Source organism: Scyliorhinus canicula, chromosome 21 (assembly GCF_902713615.1).
Source record: "Scyliorhinus canicula chromosome 21, sScyCan1.1, whole genome shotgun sequence".
NCBI classification, from domain to species: Eukaryota; Metazoa; Chordata; class Chondrichthyes; order Carcharhiniformes; family Scyliorhinidae; genus Scyliorhinus; species Scyliorhinus canicula.
In genome coordinates, this window is record NC_052166.1 from 63,238,159 (window position 1) to 63,253,752 (window position 15,594).

The following is a 15,594-nucleotide window of genomic DNA, read 5'->3' on the forward strand; positions in this document are numbered from 1 at the left end:
GTGGAGGCATGGACCTAGGTATGGTGCTCCTTCGGAGGGTCGGTGCAGAGTCAATGGGCCGAGTGGCCTCCTTCTGCACTGTCGGGATTCTATGAAACCCCCACACATCAAGAGCGGACAGAAAAGGAAAGTAGAAAAAGACCAATACGGTCAAGGGTTCTGCAGACATGAATATGGGGTAGAAATTAGTCTTGGGTGTAAAGCGTCTAACAATACATTGATGAGAGGCGAACGTCCGGCATGACGTTTGGTTCCATTGATATCCAGTCAATGAATGGAAAAAGACGAAAGCGGTCTGTGTGCGCGTGTGTCTTTTAACACTCTTTTGGTTCTCGACCACCCCCCAGTGGTGTGAGTGTGTGGCTGGGACTTTCACTGCAGCGTCCCCCTCCCCTGGTTTGCAGTGTCCCACCCAAGCCAATCCCTCGCTCTCTGACACTGCCTCCCCAGAGTGTGTTTTGGAGCTACCTGCAGCTGCTTGTAGCTGTGTTGCTGCTGCTGGAGGGCCTGAACTCGTTTCTTTAGGGCTTCGATCTGTTGCTGCTGGACCTGCAGCTGAACCTGGTTTAAAGGAGAGGGGAAAGAAGGCAAATTAAAAGAGAAGGCAGAGCATGAGCATATGTGGAAATGCACTAAATTACTACATGTAATAATAAAGCCTATGAGATGACACAGAACAGAGCACAAAAACAGGTCAATTAGCCCAACCAGCCTACACTCTTTAATAATAATAATAATCTTTATTGTCGCAAGTAGGCTTACATTAACGCTGCAATGAAGTTACTGTGAAAAGCCCCGAGTCGCCACATTCCGGCACCTGCTCGGGTACACGGAGGGAGAATTCAGAATGTCCAATTCACATAACAAGCACGTCTTTCGGGACTTGTGGGAGGGACCTGGAGCACTTGGCGGAAACCCACGCAGACACGGGGGAGAAGGTGCAGACTGCGCACAGACAGTGACCCAACCCGGGAATCCAACCCGGGATCCTGGCGCTGTGTAGCAACAATGCTAACCACTGTGTTACCGTGCCGCCCAAAATTTCCCCGTGTTTCCCATTATAACCCTCACAAAGACCACGGGGGGGGGGATTGCTGACTGATCTCCCCGTGGGACCCGTAGACTATGAGGACCAGTGTTGAGCGGGTGGCGACCAGCGGGGCCTTAAATACTGACACCCCCCCAGACCCGGACCGGCATTTCCCGATATTCCCCGGCTGAACTAGGACATCTGATTTTTTTTGGCTTGGCTGCAGCTTTATTGGATTAGATTGGATTTGTTTATTGTCACGTGTACCGAGGTACAGTGAAAAGTATTTTTCTGCAAGCAGCTCAACAGATCATTCAGTACATGGGAAGAAAAGGGAATTGAACAGAATTCAAGAAAATACATGAGAATACATAATAGGGCAACACAATACAGGTATATACAATGTACTACATAAGCATTGGCATCGGATGAAGCATACGTGGGTGTAGTGTTAATGAGGACAGTCCATAAAAGGGTCATTTAGGAGTCTGGTGACAGTGGGGAAGAAGCTGTTTTTGAGTCTGTTCGTCCGTGTTCTCAGACTTCTGAATCTCCTGCCCGAAGGAAGAAGTTGGAAAAGTGAGTAAGCCGGGTGGGAGGGATCCTTGATTATGCTGCCCGCTTTCCCCCGGCAGCGGGAGGTGTAGATGCAATCAATGGATGGGAGGCAGGTTCGTGTGATGGACTGGGCGGTATTCACGACTCTCTGAAGTTCCTTGCGGTCCTGGGCCGAGCAGTTGCCATACCAGGCTGTGATGCAGCCCGATAGGATGCTCTCTATAGTGCATCTGTAAAAGTTGGTAAAATTTGTTGCAGAATAAACCTGCTTCGCCTTTCAAATTGCGCCCCTGGAATTATTACAGTTCCTCATCATCAACACGAGTTGTCTATTCTCACGATTAGACAATGGAAGGCATGCGAGGACAGCTTGAATTTACATGTAGCCTGTAAGGTGGTAAAGCAACATATCCTGCTATTCCTTTCTACATATTTATCTTCAATTTTGGGACGCTCTCCATTTATCAAATGGGTGGTGCGGTAGCACAGTGATTGGCACAGTTGCCTCACAGCTCCAGGATCCCATGTTCGATTCCCGGCTTGAGTTCTCCCCGTGTGTGCGTGGGTTTCCACCGGGTGCTCCAATTTCCTCCTACAGTCCAAAGATGTGCAGGTTAGGTGGATTGGCCATGATAAATTGCCCCTTAGTGTCCACAAAAGTTTAGATGAGGTTACTGGGATACACCCATGTGTGGGCTTGGGCAGGGTGCTCTTTCCAAGGGCCGGTGCAGATTCAATGGGCTAAATAGCCTCTTTTACAGTTTGATCAGGGCTTAACGTGTCCTCAGAGAATGGGCAATAGAGAAACACTGTGGCTACAGGAGCAGGTCACAGGCTGGGAATTCTGCAGTAACCCACCTCCTCACTCTCTGTCCACCATCGATAGTATTGTGATACAATACTTACTGACCCCGGTGAGTGCAGCCCCAGCAACACTGCAGGAGCGCAACACCATCCAGAACAAAACAGGCCACTTGATTGGCACCTCGTCATTCACCATCTTAAGCATTCGCTCCCTCCACCACTGACGCACGGTCGTGTGTACTGTCCACAAGATGCACCGCAGCAACCTAGAAGGATACCGAGGAGGACCAGGGGCAGAAGATGCCTGGGAACTGCAGGTTGCCCCCCCCCCCCCCCCCCCCCGTCCCCCGCAACTCACACACCATCCTGACTTGGACATATATTGGCCGGTCCTTCACTGTCGCCAGGTCAAAGTCCCGTAGGTGGACCTGCGGCACATGGACTGCAGCGGTTCAAGCGGGCAGCACGGTAGCCTTGTGGATAGCACAATTGCTTCACAGCTCCAGGGTCCCAGGTTCGATTCCCGGCTTGGGTCACTGTCTGCGCGGAGTCTGCACATCCTCCCCGTGTGTGCGTGGGTTTCCTCCGGGTGCTCCGGTTTCCTCCCACAGTCCAAAGATGTGCAGGTTAGGTGAATTGGCCATGATGATAAATTGCCCTTAGTGTCCAAAATTGCCCTTAGTGTTGGGTGGGATTACTGGGTTATGGGGATAGGGTGGAGGTGTTGACCTTGGGTAGGGTGCTCTTTCCAAGAGCCGGTGCAGACTCGATGGGCCGAATGGCCTCCTTCTGCACTGCAAATTCTATGATGAAGAAGGGAGCTCACCCCCATCTCCTGAGGGATAAGGGGGCTGGTTTAGCACAGTGGGCCACACAGCTGGCTTGTAGTGCAGAACAATGTCAGCAGCACGGGTTCAATTTCCGTACCGGCCTCCCCGAACAGGCGCCGGAATGTGGCGACAAGGGGCTTTTCACAGTAACTTCTGTAAGCCTAATTGTGACGAGAAGCGATTATTATTATTACAAGCAACAAACGTTGGCCTAGCCAGCGACACCCACATCCCATAATAGAATAAAAACAAAACAAAGGAACTTACAGCGGCCGAGAGAGAGGAGAGCTCCGCTGGCAGTGAACTGTTGCTCACAGAGACTGTGATAGATTCTGGGATGGAAGCTCCTGCACTGCCGGCAGACGAAGCAACATTTAGGAGCTCCGCTGTTTTCACACCCATGCGCTTTTGCTCCGAGTCGGTCACCCCCTGCATCTTTGTTTTCTCCTACAAACAAAAAACAAATTATTCAAAATGCACGGGAGAGTCGACCCTGCAGGGCAGAGCCAGTAATTTATTTAACTGAAGCAGTGGCTACACATGTCCATTTGGGAGAAGAATCTCACACGCTTGATAATTGCGGCTTTCAAAGGGGAATTGGAAAATAACCTGAAGAGAGAAAGATTTTAGGGCGATGAGGCACGAGCAGGGGAGTTGGACCAGCTGAGTTGCTGCTGGCAGAGAGCTGGCACTGACACAGTTAGCTGAATGGTTTCCTCCTGTGATGCAACCAGCCTCTGATTCTACAAACTCCGCATCCGGCATGTACTTTGTCTTGAGTTTATGAACAAATAGCCAGCACTGCGTGCCAATGCCCTCCTGCACTGGTCTCAATTGCCTGTGGGGGGGAGCGGGGGGGGGGGGGGGGGGGGGGGGGTGGTCAGAGAGAAATTTTCCAGTGTTTCCCCCACCCCTCCTCTTACTGACCCTGGATCATTCCCTCTGTTTTACCTCTCCTAGGATATAATTTGGCTGTGGATGGGTAGAGACGCAGGAGATGGATGGGGTGTGGGGGGTTGTAGGAAGCGCCTAGTCATGGAATCCCTCTTAGAATCACTACACTGCAGAAGGAGGCCATTCGGCCCATCGAGTCTGCACCCACCCTACCTCAGTCCAAACCCCCACCCTATACCTGCAACCCCACTCTAAGCGGCAATTTAGCATGACCAATCCACCTAACCGGCGCATCTTTGGACTGTGGGAGGAAACCGGAGCACCCGGACGGAACCCACGCAGACACGGGGAGAACGTGCAGACTCCGCACAGTGACCCCAAGCCGGGAACCGAACCTGGGTCCCTGCAGCTGGGAGGCAGCAGTGCTAACCACTGTGTCCGCCATCATGCAGCCTAGGGCAGATTTGATGGACCAGCTTCCCCGCTCTGAGGGAAGCACGGTGGCGCAGTGGGTTAGCCCTGCTGCCTCACGGCGCCGAGGTCCCAGGTTCGATCCCGGCTCTGGGTCACTGTCTGTGTGGAGTTTGCACATTCTCCCCGTGTTTGTGTGGGTTTTGCCCTCACAACCCAAAGTGTGCAGGGATTAGCCTTATAAATTGCCCCTTAATTGGAAAAAATGAATTGGGTACTTTAAATTCATTTTTTTTTAAAAATTTTTATTTCCCCGCTCTGTAGTCTTGACGTTGGCACAAACCATGCAAGATGGAACAGTCCTGCGATCGATCGCTACCCCTCGCCTTGACGCCCCCATCAGCAATAAAACGTCACCTGCCTTCCACCACTTCTTCAGCCCATGGGGAGGGGGCTCGCGATCACCCCCCGTCCTCCTCATCTGCCCGCTGACCTGGCTGATGGTGCTGTGACTGCAGCCCGTCACCCAGCTGATGAACCTGTAGCAGTTGGAATGCGAGCCGCCTGGGTCAAGGAAAAAGAGTTTAGAGACCGATACCAACGGGGTAATGTCGAGCATGTCAATCCATTTCAACTTGCCCAGCTCGGCAGAACACAACGACAAAGCAAAATTAAACCTGCAGAAATAATGGGCGGGATCTTCCGGCTGTTCACACCGGCGCCATCTTCTGCCCTGGACATCATGTTTGCAGAGGGTAGAACGTCGCTTCTAAAGATGTGGGAGTCGGGAGTTGTTTCTTTTTTTTTGAGGGGGAGATGATGACAGTGGATGTTAAAGGGAGACAAGTCCTGAACAAAGAGAGAGGGTGGCATGGTGGCACAGTGCTTAGCACTGTCGCTTCACAGCTCCAGGGTCCCAGGTTCAATTCCCAATGGAAATGGGTTAGGTGGGGTTACCGAGTTGCGGGGATAGGGTGGAGGCGTGGGCTTAGGTGTGGTGCTCTTCGCAAGGGCCGGTGCAGACTCGATGGGCCGAATGGCCTCCTTCTGCACTGTAAATTCTATGATTCCAATATCAGCTAACATGGGCACCCGGAGGAGAAGTTGGGCGATCGGCGGTTTTGTGGCAACAGAGTTGAGGGAGCAGGAGTTGTGTCTCATGGACAAGAGCAGTTCAGACAGGGCCCACCGGGGGAGGGATAGGAGAGAAACTACAGAAAGATCCACATTCAGGGCTCAGACAAAGGGCAAAAAAAAAGATTCACAAGGAAGAAATCGGGACTGAAAAAGAGAAAAAAGATGAAACAGGCTTGGGGCTCACTCTTTCCTCTAAAACAATTTGTGAAGTGTTGCAGCACAGCAAGACGCTATGCCACTCACCACGCCTCTGCCAGCACTTCTGAAAGAGTTATGAAATGAATGAAATGAAATGAAAATCGCTTATTGTCACGAGTAGGCTTCAAATGAAGTTACTGTGAAAAGCCCCTAGTCGCCACATTCCGCCGCCTGTTCGGGGAGGCTATCACGGGAATCGAACCATGCTGCTGGCTTGCTTGGTCTGCTTGCAAAGCCAGCGATTTAGCCCTGTGCTAAACAGCCCCTCTCCTGTGCTAAACAGCCCCTCTATTCAGTCTCGTCTCTCTCACCATAATCCTGCTTCTTATTTTCCCCGCGTAAGTGCTTATCAAATTCTCATTTGCAAGGTACTATTGAATCTGTTTCCATCATCACTTCAGACAACGCCTTTCAAATGAAAATTCATTGCTTGTCAGAAAAATCCATGTTTTTCTCTCTCGCTCTCTCTCTTTGGTTCTTTAGTCAAGTAGTTGAACTCGTGTTCCCCGTTTATCGACTCTCCAGTCAAGTGGGAAACGTTTATTTCCACCAAAACCCTTCATCGTGTTGGACACCTCCTGTTAAATGTTCCCCAACCTTCGAAGAAGGACAATCCCAGGTGAGGTGAATAACTAGATGGCTTTTAATCACAAACGGGACAAATACGCAAGAGAGAAAGGAACGGAAGGAGGTGTTGAGATGAAGACGGTGAAAGGAGGTTCATGCGGACTATAAAGAGGGGTGTAAACCAGATGGTCTGTTTCTGTGCTTTAGTTTTTTTTTAACGATATATTGATTCCTACCAAGTCGGTCCAGCATGTGTTGGCTATCTGACCTAAACAGAACAGGATAAGATTGTGCTCAGTTCCATTTTCACAACCCACCTGAAGGTGTGAGCATCTCAGCCAGGACCCTCCGTGCGTCAGCCTGTCCTTTCAAGGCACGCTCCCTCCAGAGGTGGAGCAGGCGCCCGTGAGTGTGCGCCATCTGGGGGAAAACACAACCAAGGGAGTCTTTCAAACAAATGTCCATTTCCGCTTTTCAGTCAACACAAAGTTCATCGCCAGCAAAAGGCAGACCGAGTTACCCAGACACAGTTGTCCGCACAGCATCTCCCCTTCACTAGTTCGGCAATTGGTTTGAGAAGACCCAGGGCTCCCTTCCCTTTAGTCCTTTTAACTCGCTCTCCTTTCTGTGGAAATTTGAAAGAACAATGCAGTGGGTGAAGAAAGACGGTCTTGAACTTTTTAGCACCTTTCAGAAACTCACAGATGTACAAAAGGCCTTCACATCCAAAAAAGTGCTTTTTAAAAAATAAATTGTTCATGGGACGTGGGCGTCGCAGGCTGTGCCAGCCATTGCCCATCCCTAACTGCCCTTGAGGGGACTGTTCGGAGTCTATCACATTGCTGTGGGTCCGGAGTTACATGTAGGCCAGACCAGGTAAGGCCGGCAGATTTCCTTCCCTGAAGGACGTTAGTGTACCAGATGGGGTTTTACGACAATCGACAATGTTTTCTAGGTGGCACGGCAGCAGAATGGTTAGCACAGTTGATTCACCGCGCCAGGATCCCAGGTTCGATTCCCAGCTTGGGTCACTGTCTGTCTGGAGTCTGCACATTCTCCCCGTGTCTGCGTGGGTTTCCTCCGGGTGCTCCGGTTTCCTCCCACAAAGCCGTGCAGTTAGGTGAATTGGACATTCTGAATTCCCCCCTCCGTGTGTACCCGAACAGGCGCTGGAAAGTGGCGACTAGGGGCTTTTCACAGTAACTTCATTGCAGTGTTAATGAAAGCCTACTTGTGACACTAATAAAGATTATTATTCATGGTCATCGTTAGACTTTTAATTCCAGGTTTTTATTTAATTTAAATTTCCCCATTTGCAGTGGCGGGATTTGAACCCGGGTTCCCAGAGCATTACTCTGGGTCTCTGGTTTACTAGTCCCGTGACAAGAGCATTGTGGCGCCGTCTCCCCAAGTGTAGGCACTGTGCAGTTTAGGAAAAGGTGTTGGACAGCTCCCACGGACAGCAATACAGTAATAACCAGATAATATTTCTCTGATGTTGACTGAGGGATAATTATTGTCCAGGGCACCAGAGAGAACTACCCCTGCTCATCACCAAAATAGTACCGTGGGAGCCCTTACATCCAACTCAGGGGTTAGAGTGGACGGCAGTTTAATGTCACATCTGGAAGAGGGCGCCCTCCAACAGTGCAGCACCCCCTTGTTTCCGCACTAGAGCGCCAGCTCCGTGCTCGGGCCTCTGGGGTGGGACCTGAACCTTCTGACTCAGCGGGGAAGTGCTAGCCACAAGGGGGCCCCTGTCATCGACAGAAGGAAGCACAGCATCAGGACGGGTTTGGGTTTGTCGCCTGGGTTCTAACCTGACACGTTTCACTTTACCTCAGGATCGGTTTTCAGCTTTTTGTGCAGGAAGTTGTTGGAATAGCCCAAGATCCGCTGAGTCGCTCGTTCGCACAGTCTCAACTCGTTTTTCAACACCATGCGATTCTTCAGCACAAACTCCTCAAAAGCCTTCGACTTCCGTTGACCGTTACCCAGTCCTATGCCCAGCCTGAAGGAAGAAAGCGTACTTTTAACATTGCGACTGGATGGGGCAGGCGGAAGGCCTATTGTAAGTGGACGGGCTGGCCTAAGGTAGTTGTCAATCAGCGACCAACACTGACGAATTGTCACTTCGAATCACCATCGTGTGACTGAGCAAGCCTTTGGTTTAATGGTAGTACCCCTGCCTGGGAGCCAAACAAGGGCAGGGTTTAAGCCTCGACCCCGTCACCGCTGTCGCAGTGAGGATTGCGGCGGTGTTTCTGAAATCTGTGCCTGCCGAAGGAGAGGTGCTCCCTGCCCCCTCTACCCCCCCTCACGTGGGGCTGCGGGAGCCTGTACAACCTCCCCATCTTACAGGACGATGACAGCTCAGGTGGCCCAAGGTGATAAGTTAAACAATATTTAATAAGTTAACACTAAGTAAAGGCTGCAATGTGGCTTACAACATCATTGTCCCAGTCAGGACTACCAGAGGTGCCAGTCCCTGACCAGGCTGGCTTTTAAAGGCCAGCACGGTAGCATTGTGGATAGCATAATTGCTTCACAGCTCCAGGGTCCTAGGTTCGATTCCGGCTTGGGTCACTGTCTGTGCGGAGTCTGCACATCCTCCCCGTGTGTGCGTGGGTTTCCTCCGGGTGCTCCGGTTTCCTCCCACAGTCCAAAGATGTGCAGGTTAGGTGGATTGGCCATGCTAAATTGCCCTTAGTGTCCACAATTGCCCTTAGTGTCCAAAATTGCCCTTAGTGTTGGGTGGGGTTAATGGGTTATGGGGATAGGGTGGAGGTGTTGACCTTGGGTAGGGTGCTCTTTCCAAGAGCCGTTGCAGACTCGATGGGCCGAGTGGCCTCCTTCTGCACTGTAAATTCTATGGCTATGGTAAAGGGCGAATGTACGAACCCCAGCTGGGTGGGCAATTGATGTGTCCCCCTGGGTCTCGTTAGGGTTATAATAAGGATGCTTGGTTGCATTCATCCCAAATCACTCTGTCCTTGGGAGTTAACCCTTTGGCAATTTAGCAGCACAGACATCCGAGGAGCTACTTTGGGTGAGAGTAACACTTTAAAACATGCGATCTGTGAGAAGCCATTTAGTTGCTTCGCACATTCATCCCAGAAAAGACCAGGCAGGAATGTATCTCCTTTAGATGCCAGTTGGAAGAAGCGGGTTTAATGTGTACGGCAGCCGGGTTACTTGCTTCCTCGGTGTCTCCAGTTGCTGGACGTGGCTCGCATCGTAGCATTTCAGTGAACTCAGACGTCTGGCTTCCTTCAGCAGCTGCAGGAGCTTTGCAGCTCGACGCCGGCATTCACTCACCTCGTCCCCTGACGTGAGGGAGGAAAAGGGAAATCAGAACTGAAGCCACAACTATTCCGCTCACGAAGAACACAGATTGCCAATTTTAGAGAATGCCCATACGGGGCGGGGGGGGGGGGGGAATACCAGCAGGAATTTAATTAATAATACAATAATAATCACTTATTGTCACAAGTAGGCTTCAACAAAGTTACTGTGAAAAGCCCCTAGTCGCCACATTCCGGCGCCTGTTCGGGGAGGACAGTACGGGAATTGAACCCGCGCTACTGGCCTTGTTCTGCATTACAAGCCAGCTGTTTATCCCACTGTGCTAAACCAGCCCCTTTTTGCTTCTCAACCAACGCTCCATCACTCCCTCAGTGCTACACTCGGGATTAGCAGCTCAGAATTTGTGCTGAATTCACTGCAGTAAGAGGTGAACTCAGAAACCTCCACCTCCGGCACCTCCCAGATGAATAATGGCAGCTCGGCTGACACACAGCAGGAATTGTACCTCCAGGAAAGGAAAGAAACGTTACTGGATTCTCAGGAATCTAGGAATACCAATAACACCTACGCTTGATCAGAGCTATCTCTCTGCTTTTGTCTGCGACAAGTTGCATTTAACACTATGAAACATCCCAAGATTTTTCACAGGAGCGGCTGTAAAAAACAAGGTTTGACCCTGTGGCGTGTTTACTGGTGGCTGAGGAAGTTCGCCATCGGCTGCCGATGGAATCTTCCTGCCCCGCTGATATCCAAGGCCGTTTGCGTGGCTCACCTGCCCTGATGCGGGGCGGGGTGGGGGGGGGGGTTTGCGGGGCAGTGGTGGGACCAGAATATCCCCCAGGTGGGAAGCGGGAAAGGGAAGGATAACCCAGCCCTCAGGCTTATAAAGAGACTTTCGGCCAGGTGGTCATAGGTTTGGTGGTAGAGGACGGTTGTGAGGAGCATTCTAAAAGGATGAAATGAAATGAAAAAATGAAAATCGCTTATTGTCACGAGTAGGCTTCAATGAAGTTACAGTGAAAAGCCCCTAGTCGCCACATTCCGGCGCCTGTCCGGGGAGGCTGGTACGGGAATCGAACCGTGCTGCTGGCCTGCTTGGTCTGCTTTAAAAGCCAGCGATTTAGCCGAGTGAGCTAAACCAGCCCCTGAGGGGTTAAGGGCTTGGGTCCCAGGTAGCGAAAGGCACAGCCTTCGAAAGGTGCAGCGATTGAAATCAGGGGGCGGAGTGGAGGCCAGCATGTTTTGGGGGAGGGTGGTTTTCACGGATACGCCAACCTGTCCTTTGGAGGTGGTTCTGCAGGCACTGACACGGTTTCTTCACAAAGAGAGGGCAGCACAGCTTCTCCGCATCCTGGTCTCCCAGCAACTCAGTCATGGACACCGCAAACGCCCGGAGGGCATCCTGGTGCTTTCTGCGTTCATCGGCGTCTGCACCGGAGCGAGGTGAGCGAGGGCGTCGGGATCTGCCAAATGCCAAGCCTGAAGCAAACAGGAAGGAAATTTAATTTTTAAATTAAGACTGCGTACAGTGAGACCGCCAGCCCTGACCAGGAAGGAGGCGCCTGGATCATTCCAAATCCACCCCCAAATCAATGGGCCCTGTAAGAGACTGGGATTTTACACACACAATTCGGAATGTTACTATCCTCCACTAACTGCATTTTGTTTGAGAAATTAGCCTGCTTTTCCTGAGAGGCTCCTCGGAGAGTTCCGTCAGGAATTCTGCTGCCTGTTGTACGTGGAGACTCTCATTAAACGGACACAGCTTGCGACAGGTCCTGCCCGCAGCCGCTACCTCATCAACCTACGGCGGCGTCAATACGCATTCCGATTCTTCCCCCGCCCCCCCCAACATATAAAAACAGTCGCCGTTGGTTTGGTTACAGTGAAACGGTGAACGGGAATGGCCTGCCGCTATTAGAAGCAAATGGCCTCTGCATCGTTCGCGACAGCGTTTCCCAATCTGTGGGTTACGACCTCAACCGGAGGGGGGGGTCACAGTACCAGTGAATGGGGTCACATCTCCCCCCCCCCCCCCCCGAACACTCCCTCCCCTCGAGACTGCGCCCGGCAGAGGCACCACCCCTCGCCCTGCTTGTCTCTCACTCTCCCTCCAGGCCAAAGGCTCCTGCCCGTTGCTGCTTCACTGAGCCCCGAAGCCCGGCCCCTGCCCAGGAACCCTGTGGCAATGCCTCTGCCGCTGGATTCGGGAGATTCCCGACGCCGGCACGGGCGAGGAACGCGAATCGCCGTCGACCTCGGTGCGGCCCAGAGGATCCTGCTGCCGGTCGACGCCGGGAGATCCCCACCGTGGGAGGGTGTTTGTTGGCACGTCGCACGTCGGTATACAGGCAGATCGCCTGGGCCACTCACCGCAAGCATTGCACAGGGTCAGCACCCGGCCTGTCTTTGAGTCGATCTTCCAGCGTGGCGACGGGCTGTAACCCGACTGCTTCAGCCTATTTCCCCGACGGCTGGGATTGGTGACGGATGGGGATTTGCAGATATCGCAGCAGAATTCAACCCCGGCCCTTCCTCCTAGCAGAGAAATGTAAAAAAAATATATAAAATCAGTTCTTAGCGAAAACATTAAAACGCGAATGATAGAACTCTTATTCATAGAATTTACAGTGCAGAAGGAGGCCATTCGGCCCATCGAGTCTGCACCGGCTCTTGGAAAGAGCACCCTAGCCAAGGTCAACACCTCCACCCTATCCCCATAACCCAGTAACCCCACCCAACACTAAGGGCAGTTTTGGACTCTAAGGGCAATTTATCATGGCCAATCCACCTAACCCGCACATCTTTGGACTGTGGGAGGAAACCGGAGCACCCGGAAGAAACCCACGCACACACGGGGAGGACGTGCAGACTCCGCACAGACAGTGACCCAAGCCGGGAATCGAACCTGGGACCCCGGAGCTGTGAAGCAATTGTGCAATCCACAATGCTGCCGTGCTGCTCAATATCGTAAAGAGTAAGCAGGTGGAAAGTGTAACTGTTGACAGGAGGGCCATTAACCAGTGGACACAGATTCGCGACAATCAGCAATGGAACTGGAGAAAACATGAGGAGAGCCTTTTGAGAGAATGCGCTGTCTGGGACGAAGCTGGAAGCAGATTCAACAGCAACATTTATAAGAGAATTGGATAAACATTTGAACAGAAACGTCAGGAGGGCTATGGGGCGAGGAAGGGCCTGGGACTAACTGGGTAGCTATTTCAAAGAGCTGGCACAGGTAGAGTTGGCCGAATGGCCACATTCTGCATTGTTTCAGTCTATGAGGATAGGCTGGTTTGGCTGGACAGCGGGTTCGGTGAATCAGAGCGAGGCCAACAGCGTGGGTTACATAGAACATAGAACGATACAGCGCAGTACAGGCCCTTCGGCCCTCGATGTTGCACCGACATGGGAAAAAAAAAACTAAAGGCCATCTAACCTACACTATGCCCTTATCATCCATATGCTTATCCAATAAATTTTTTAATGCCCTCAATGTTGGCGAGTTCACTACTGTTGCAGGTAGGGCATTCCACGGCCTCACCACTCTTTGCGTAAAAAACCCACCTCTGACCTCTGTCCTATATCTATTACCCCTCAATTTAAGGCTATGTCCCCTCGTGCTAGCCACCTCCATCCGCGGGAGAAGGCTCTCGCTGTCCACCCTATCTAACCCTCTGATCATTTTGTATGCCTCTATTAAGTCACCTCTTAACCTTCTTCTCTCTAACGAAAACAACCTCAAGTCCATCAGCCTTTCCTCATAAGATTTTCCCTCCATACCAGGCAACATCCTGGTAAATCTCCTCTGCACCCGTTCCAAAGCTTCCACGTCCTTCCTATAATGAGGCGACCAGAACTGTACGCAATACTCCAAATGCGGCCGTACTAGAGTTTTGTACAACTGCAACATGACCTCATGGCTCCGGAACTCAATCCCTCTACCAATAAAGGCCAACACACCATAGGCCTTCTTCACAACCCTATCAACCTGCGTGGCAACTTTCAGGGATCTATGTACATGGACACCGAGATCCCTCTGCTCATCCACGCTACCAAGAATTTTACCATTAGCCAAATATTCCGCATTCCTGTTATTCTTTCCAAAGTGAATCACCTCACACTTCTCCACATTAAACTCCATTTGCCACCTCTCAGCCCAGGTCTGCAGCTTATCTATGTCCCTCTGTAACCTGCAACATCCTTCCGCACTGTCTACAACTCCACCGACTTTAGTGTCGTCTGCAAATTTACTCACCCATCCTTCTGCGCCCTCCTCTAGGTCATTTATAAAAATGACAAACAGCAACGGCCCCAGAACAGATCCTTGTGGTACGCCACTCGTAACTGAACTCCATTCTGAACATTTCCCATCAACTACCACTCTCTGTCTTCTTTCAACTAGCCAATTTCTGATCCACATCTCTAAATCACCCTCAATCCCCAGCCTCCGTATTGTCTGCAATAGCCGACCGTGGGGAACCTTATCAAACGCTTTACTGAAATCCATATACACCACATCAACTGCTCTACCCTCGTCTACCTGTTCAGTCACCTTCTCAAAGAACTCGATAAGGTTTGTGAGGCATGACCTACCCTTCACAAAACCATGCTGACTATCCCTAATCATATTATTCCTATCTAGATGGTGCGGTTCAATCGCCGCACCGGCTGAGGTTATTCATGGAGGCCCCGCTTACCCAACTTTGCCCCCTCGCCTGAGGTGTGGTGATCCTCAGGTTAAATCACCACCAGTCAGCTCTCCCCCTCTGAAAGTGGAAAGCAGCCTAGGGTCATCTGGGAGTGTGGCGATGTTACTTACTGATAAACCGAGAGAGCAGGCACTTGCCGGAAAATAATTAACAAGGTGAAGTTACAATGTAGAATTCTCAGTCGTAATGCTGGAACAAGAGTCCATCTAGCAGCAATTAGCAGCAAATGAAGACCAGATCCCAAATGTGATCATGTTCTGAGTGTGTTGGAGGACGATGAGGCAACACTGCCACTCAGTGGCTGCAGTCATTTACTGCAACCTCACTGATGAGGGCAATCCTCTATTTTGGTCATTTTCCCCGTTAGATGTCAACGGAAAATCACAACAACAAGGAGGAAAGCTACCAGATAGGAAATGTGCAGATACACAGGCTATTTAATGTTTTAAAGAAGTGGAACAAGGGCAGCACGGTGGCGCAGTGGTTAGCACTGCTGCTTCACTGCGCCAAGGTCCCAGGTTCGATCCTAGCCCTGGGTCACTGGCCGTGTGGAGTTTGCACATTCTCTCCGTGTTTGCGTGGGTCTCACCCCCACAACCCAAAGATGTGCAGGGTATGGCCATGGTAAATTGCCCCTTAATTGGAAAAAATTAATTGGGTACTCTAAATTTATTTTTTAAAAAGACGTGGAGCAAGTGGTCAGGGCTCAACTAAATGGTTCCTCATGGAGAAAAACGTCAGTGTAATGCATTAATCTACCAGTTTGGCGTACACGACGCTGGTCAACGTGGAAATTAGGTACAGTATAAATGTCCACCAGTGAACTGTGCGGCAAAATCTACAAGTGCAAACAACGAGGTGGGATTAAACGCCCTGCCTGATTTTGATTTCAGTGGGTTAATCTTGCGTCTCGCCTTCGTCCTGACCACGGTTTCCACTTCAGGCGAAAAGGACCTCTTCCTGCAGATTCTCTGGCTCCTCCTTCCCTCGACTGCGCTGGATGCCTGATGGTCAACCTCCTAAACACAAAGAGATAACGGAAGGCTTTAAACCACGGGCCAGGCAGGATCTGTAACAGAGGTACACACTGGTGGGCTGGAACCACACTCCAGAGCAGCGATGGGCAACCCGGGATGGGGGGGGGGGG

General features: G+C 51.2%; 1 protein-coding gene across 8 annotated transcripts in view; it reads right to left on the reverse strand.

The window, feature by feature from the left end:
* LOC119955772 overlaps positions 1-15,594 on the reverse strand; it is a 53,459-nt gene that overhangs the window by 31,968 nt on the left and 5,897 nt on the right. For 7 of the 8 annotated variants that reach the window (XM_038782310.1, XM_038782315.1, XM_038782309.1 and 4 more), the window contains exons 3-12: positions 15,325-15,466; positions 12,109-12,273; positions 11,011-11,214; positions 9,629-9,755; positions 8,269-8,440; positions 6,950-7,054; positions 6,747-6,849; positions 4,949-5,091; positions 3,490-3,669; positions 469-561 (exon numbers count right to left, since the gene is read on the reverse strand). In XM_038782310.1, the coding sequence (XP_038638238.1) occupies positions 469-561; positions 3,490-3,669; positions 4,949-5,091; positions 6,747-6,849; positions 6,950-7,054; positions 8,269-8,440; positions 9,629-9,755; positions 11,011-11,214; positions 12,109-12,273; positions 15,325-15,466 (1,434 nt within the window). The remainder of the gene's footprint in view (positions 1-468; positions 562-3,489; positions 3,670-4,948; positions 5,092-6,746; positions 6,850-6,949; positions 7,055-8,268; positions 8,441-9,628; positions 9,756-11,010; positions 11,215-12,108; positions 12,274-15,324; positions 15,467-15,594) is intronic. The other variant, XM_038782313.1, reaches the window with a different exon arrangement.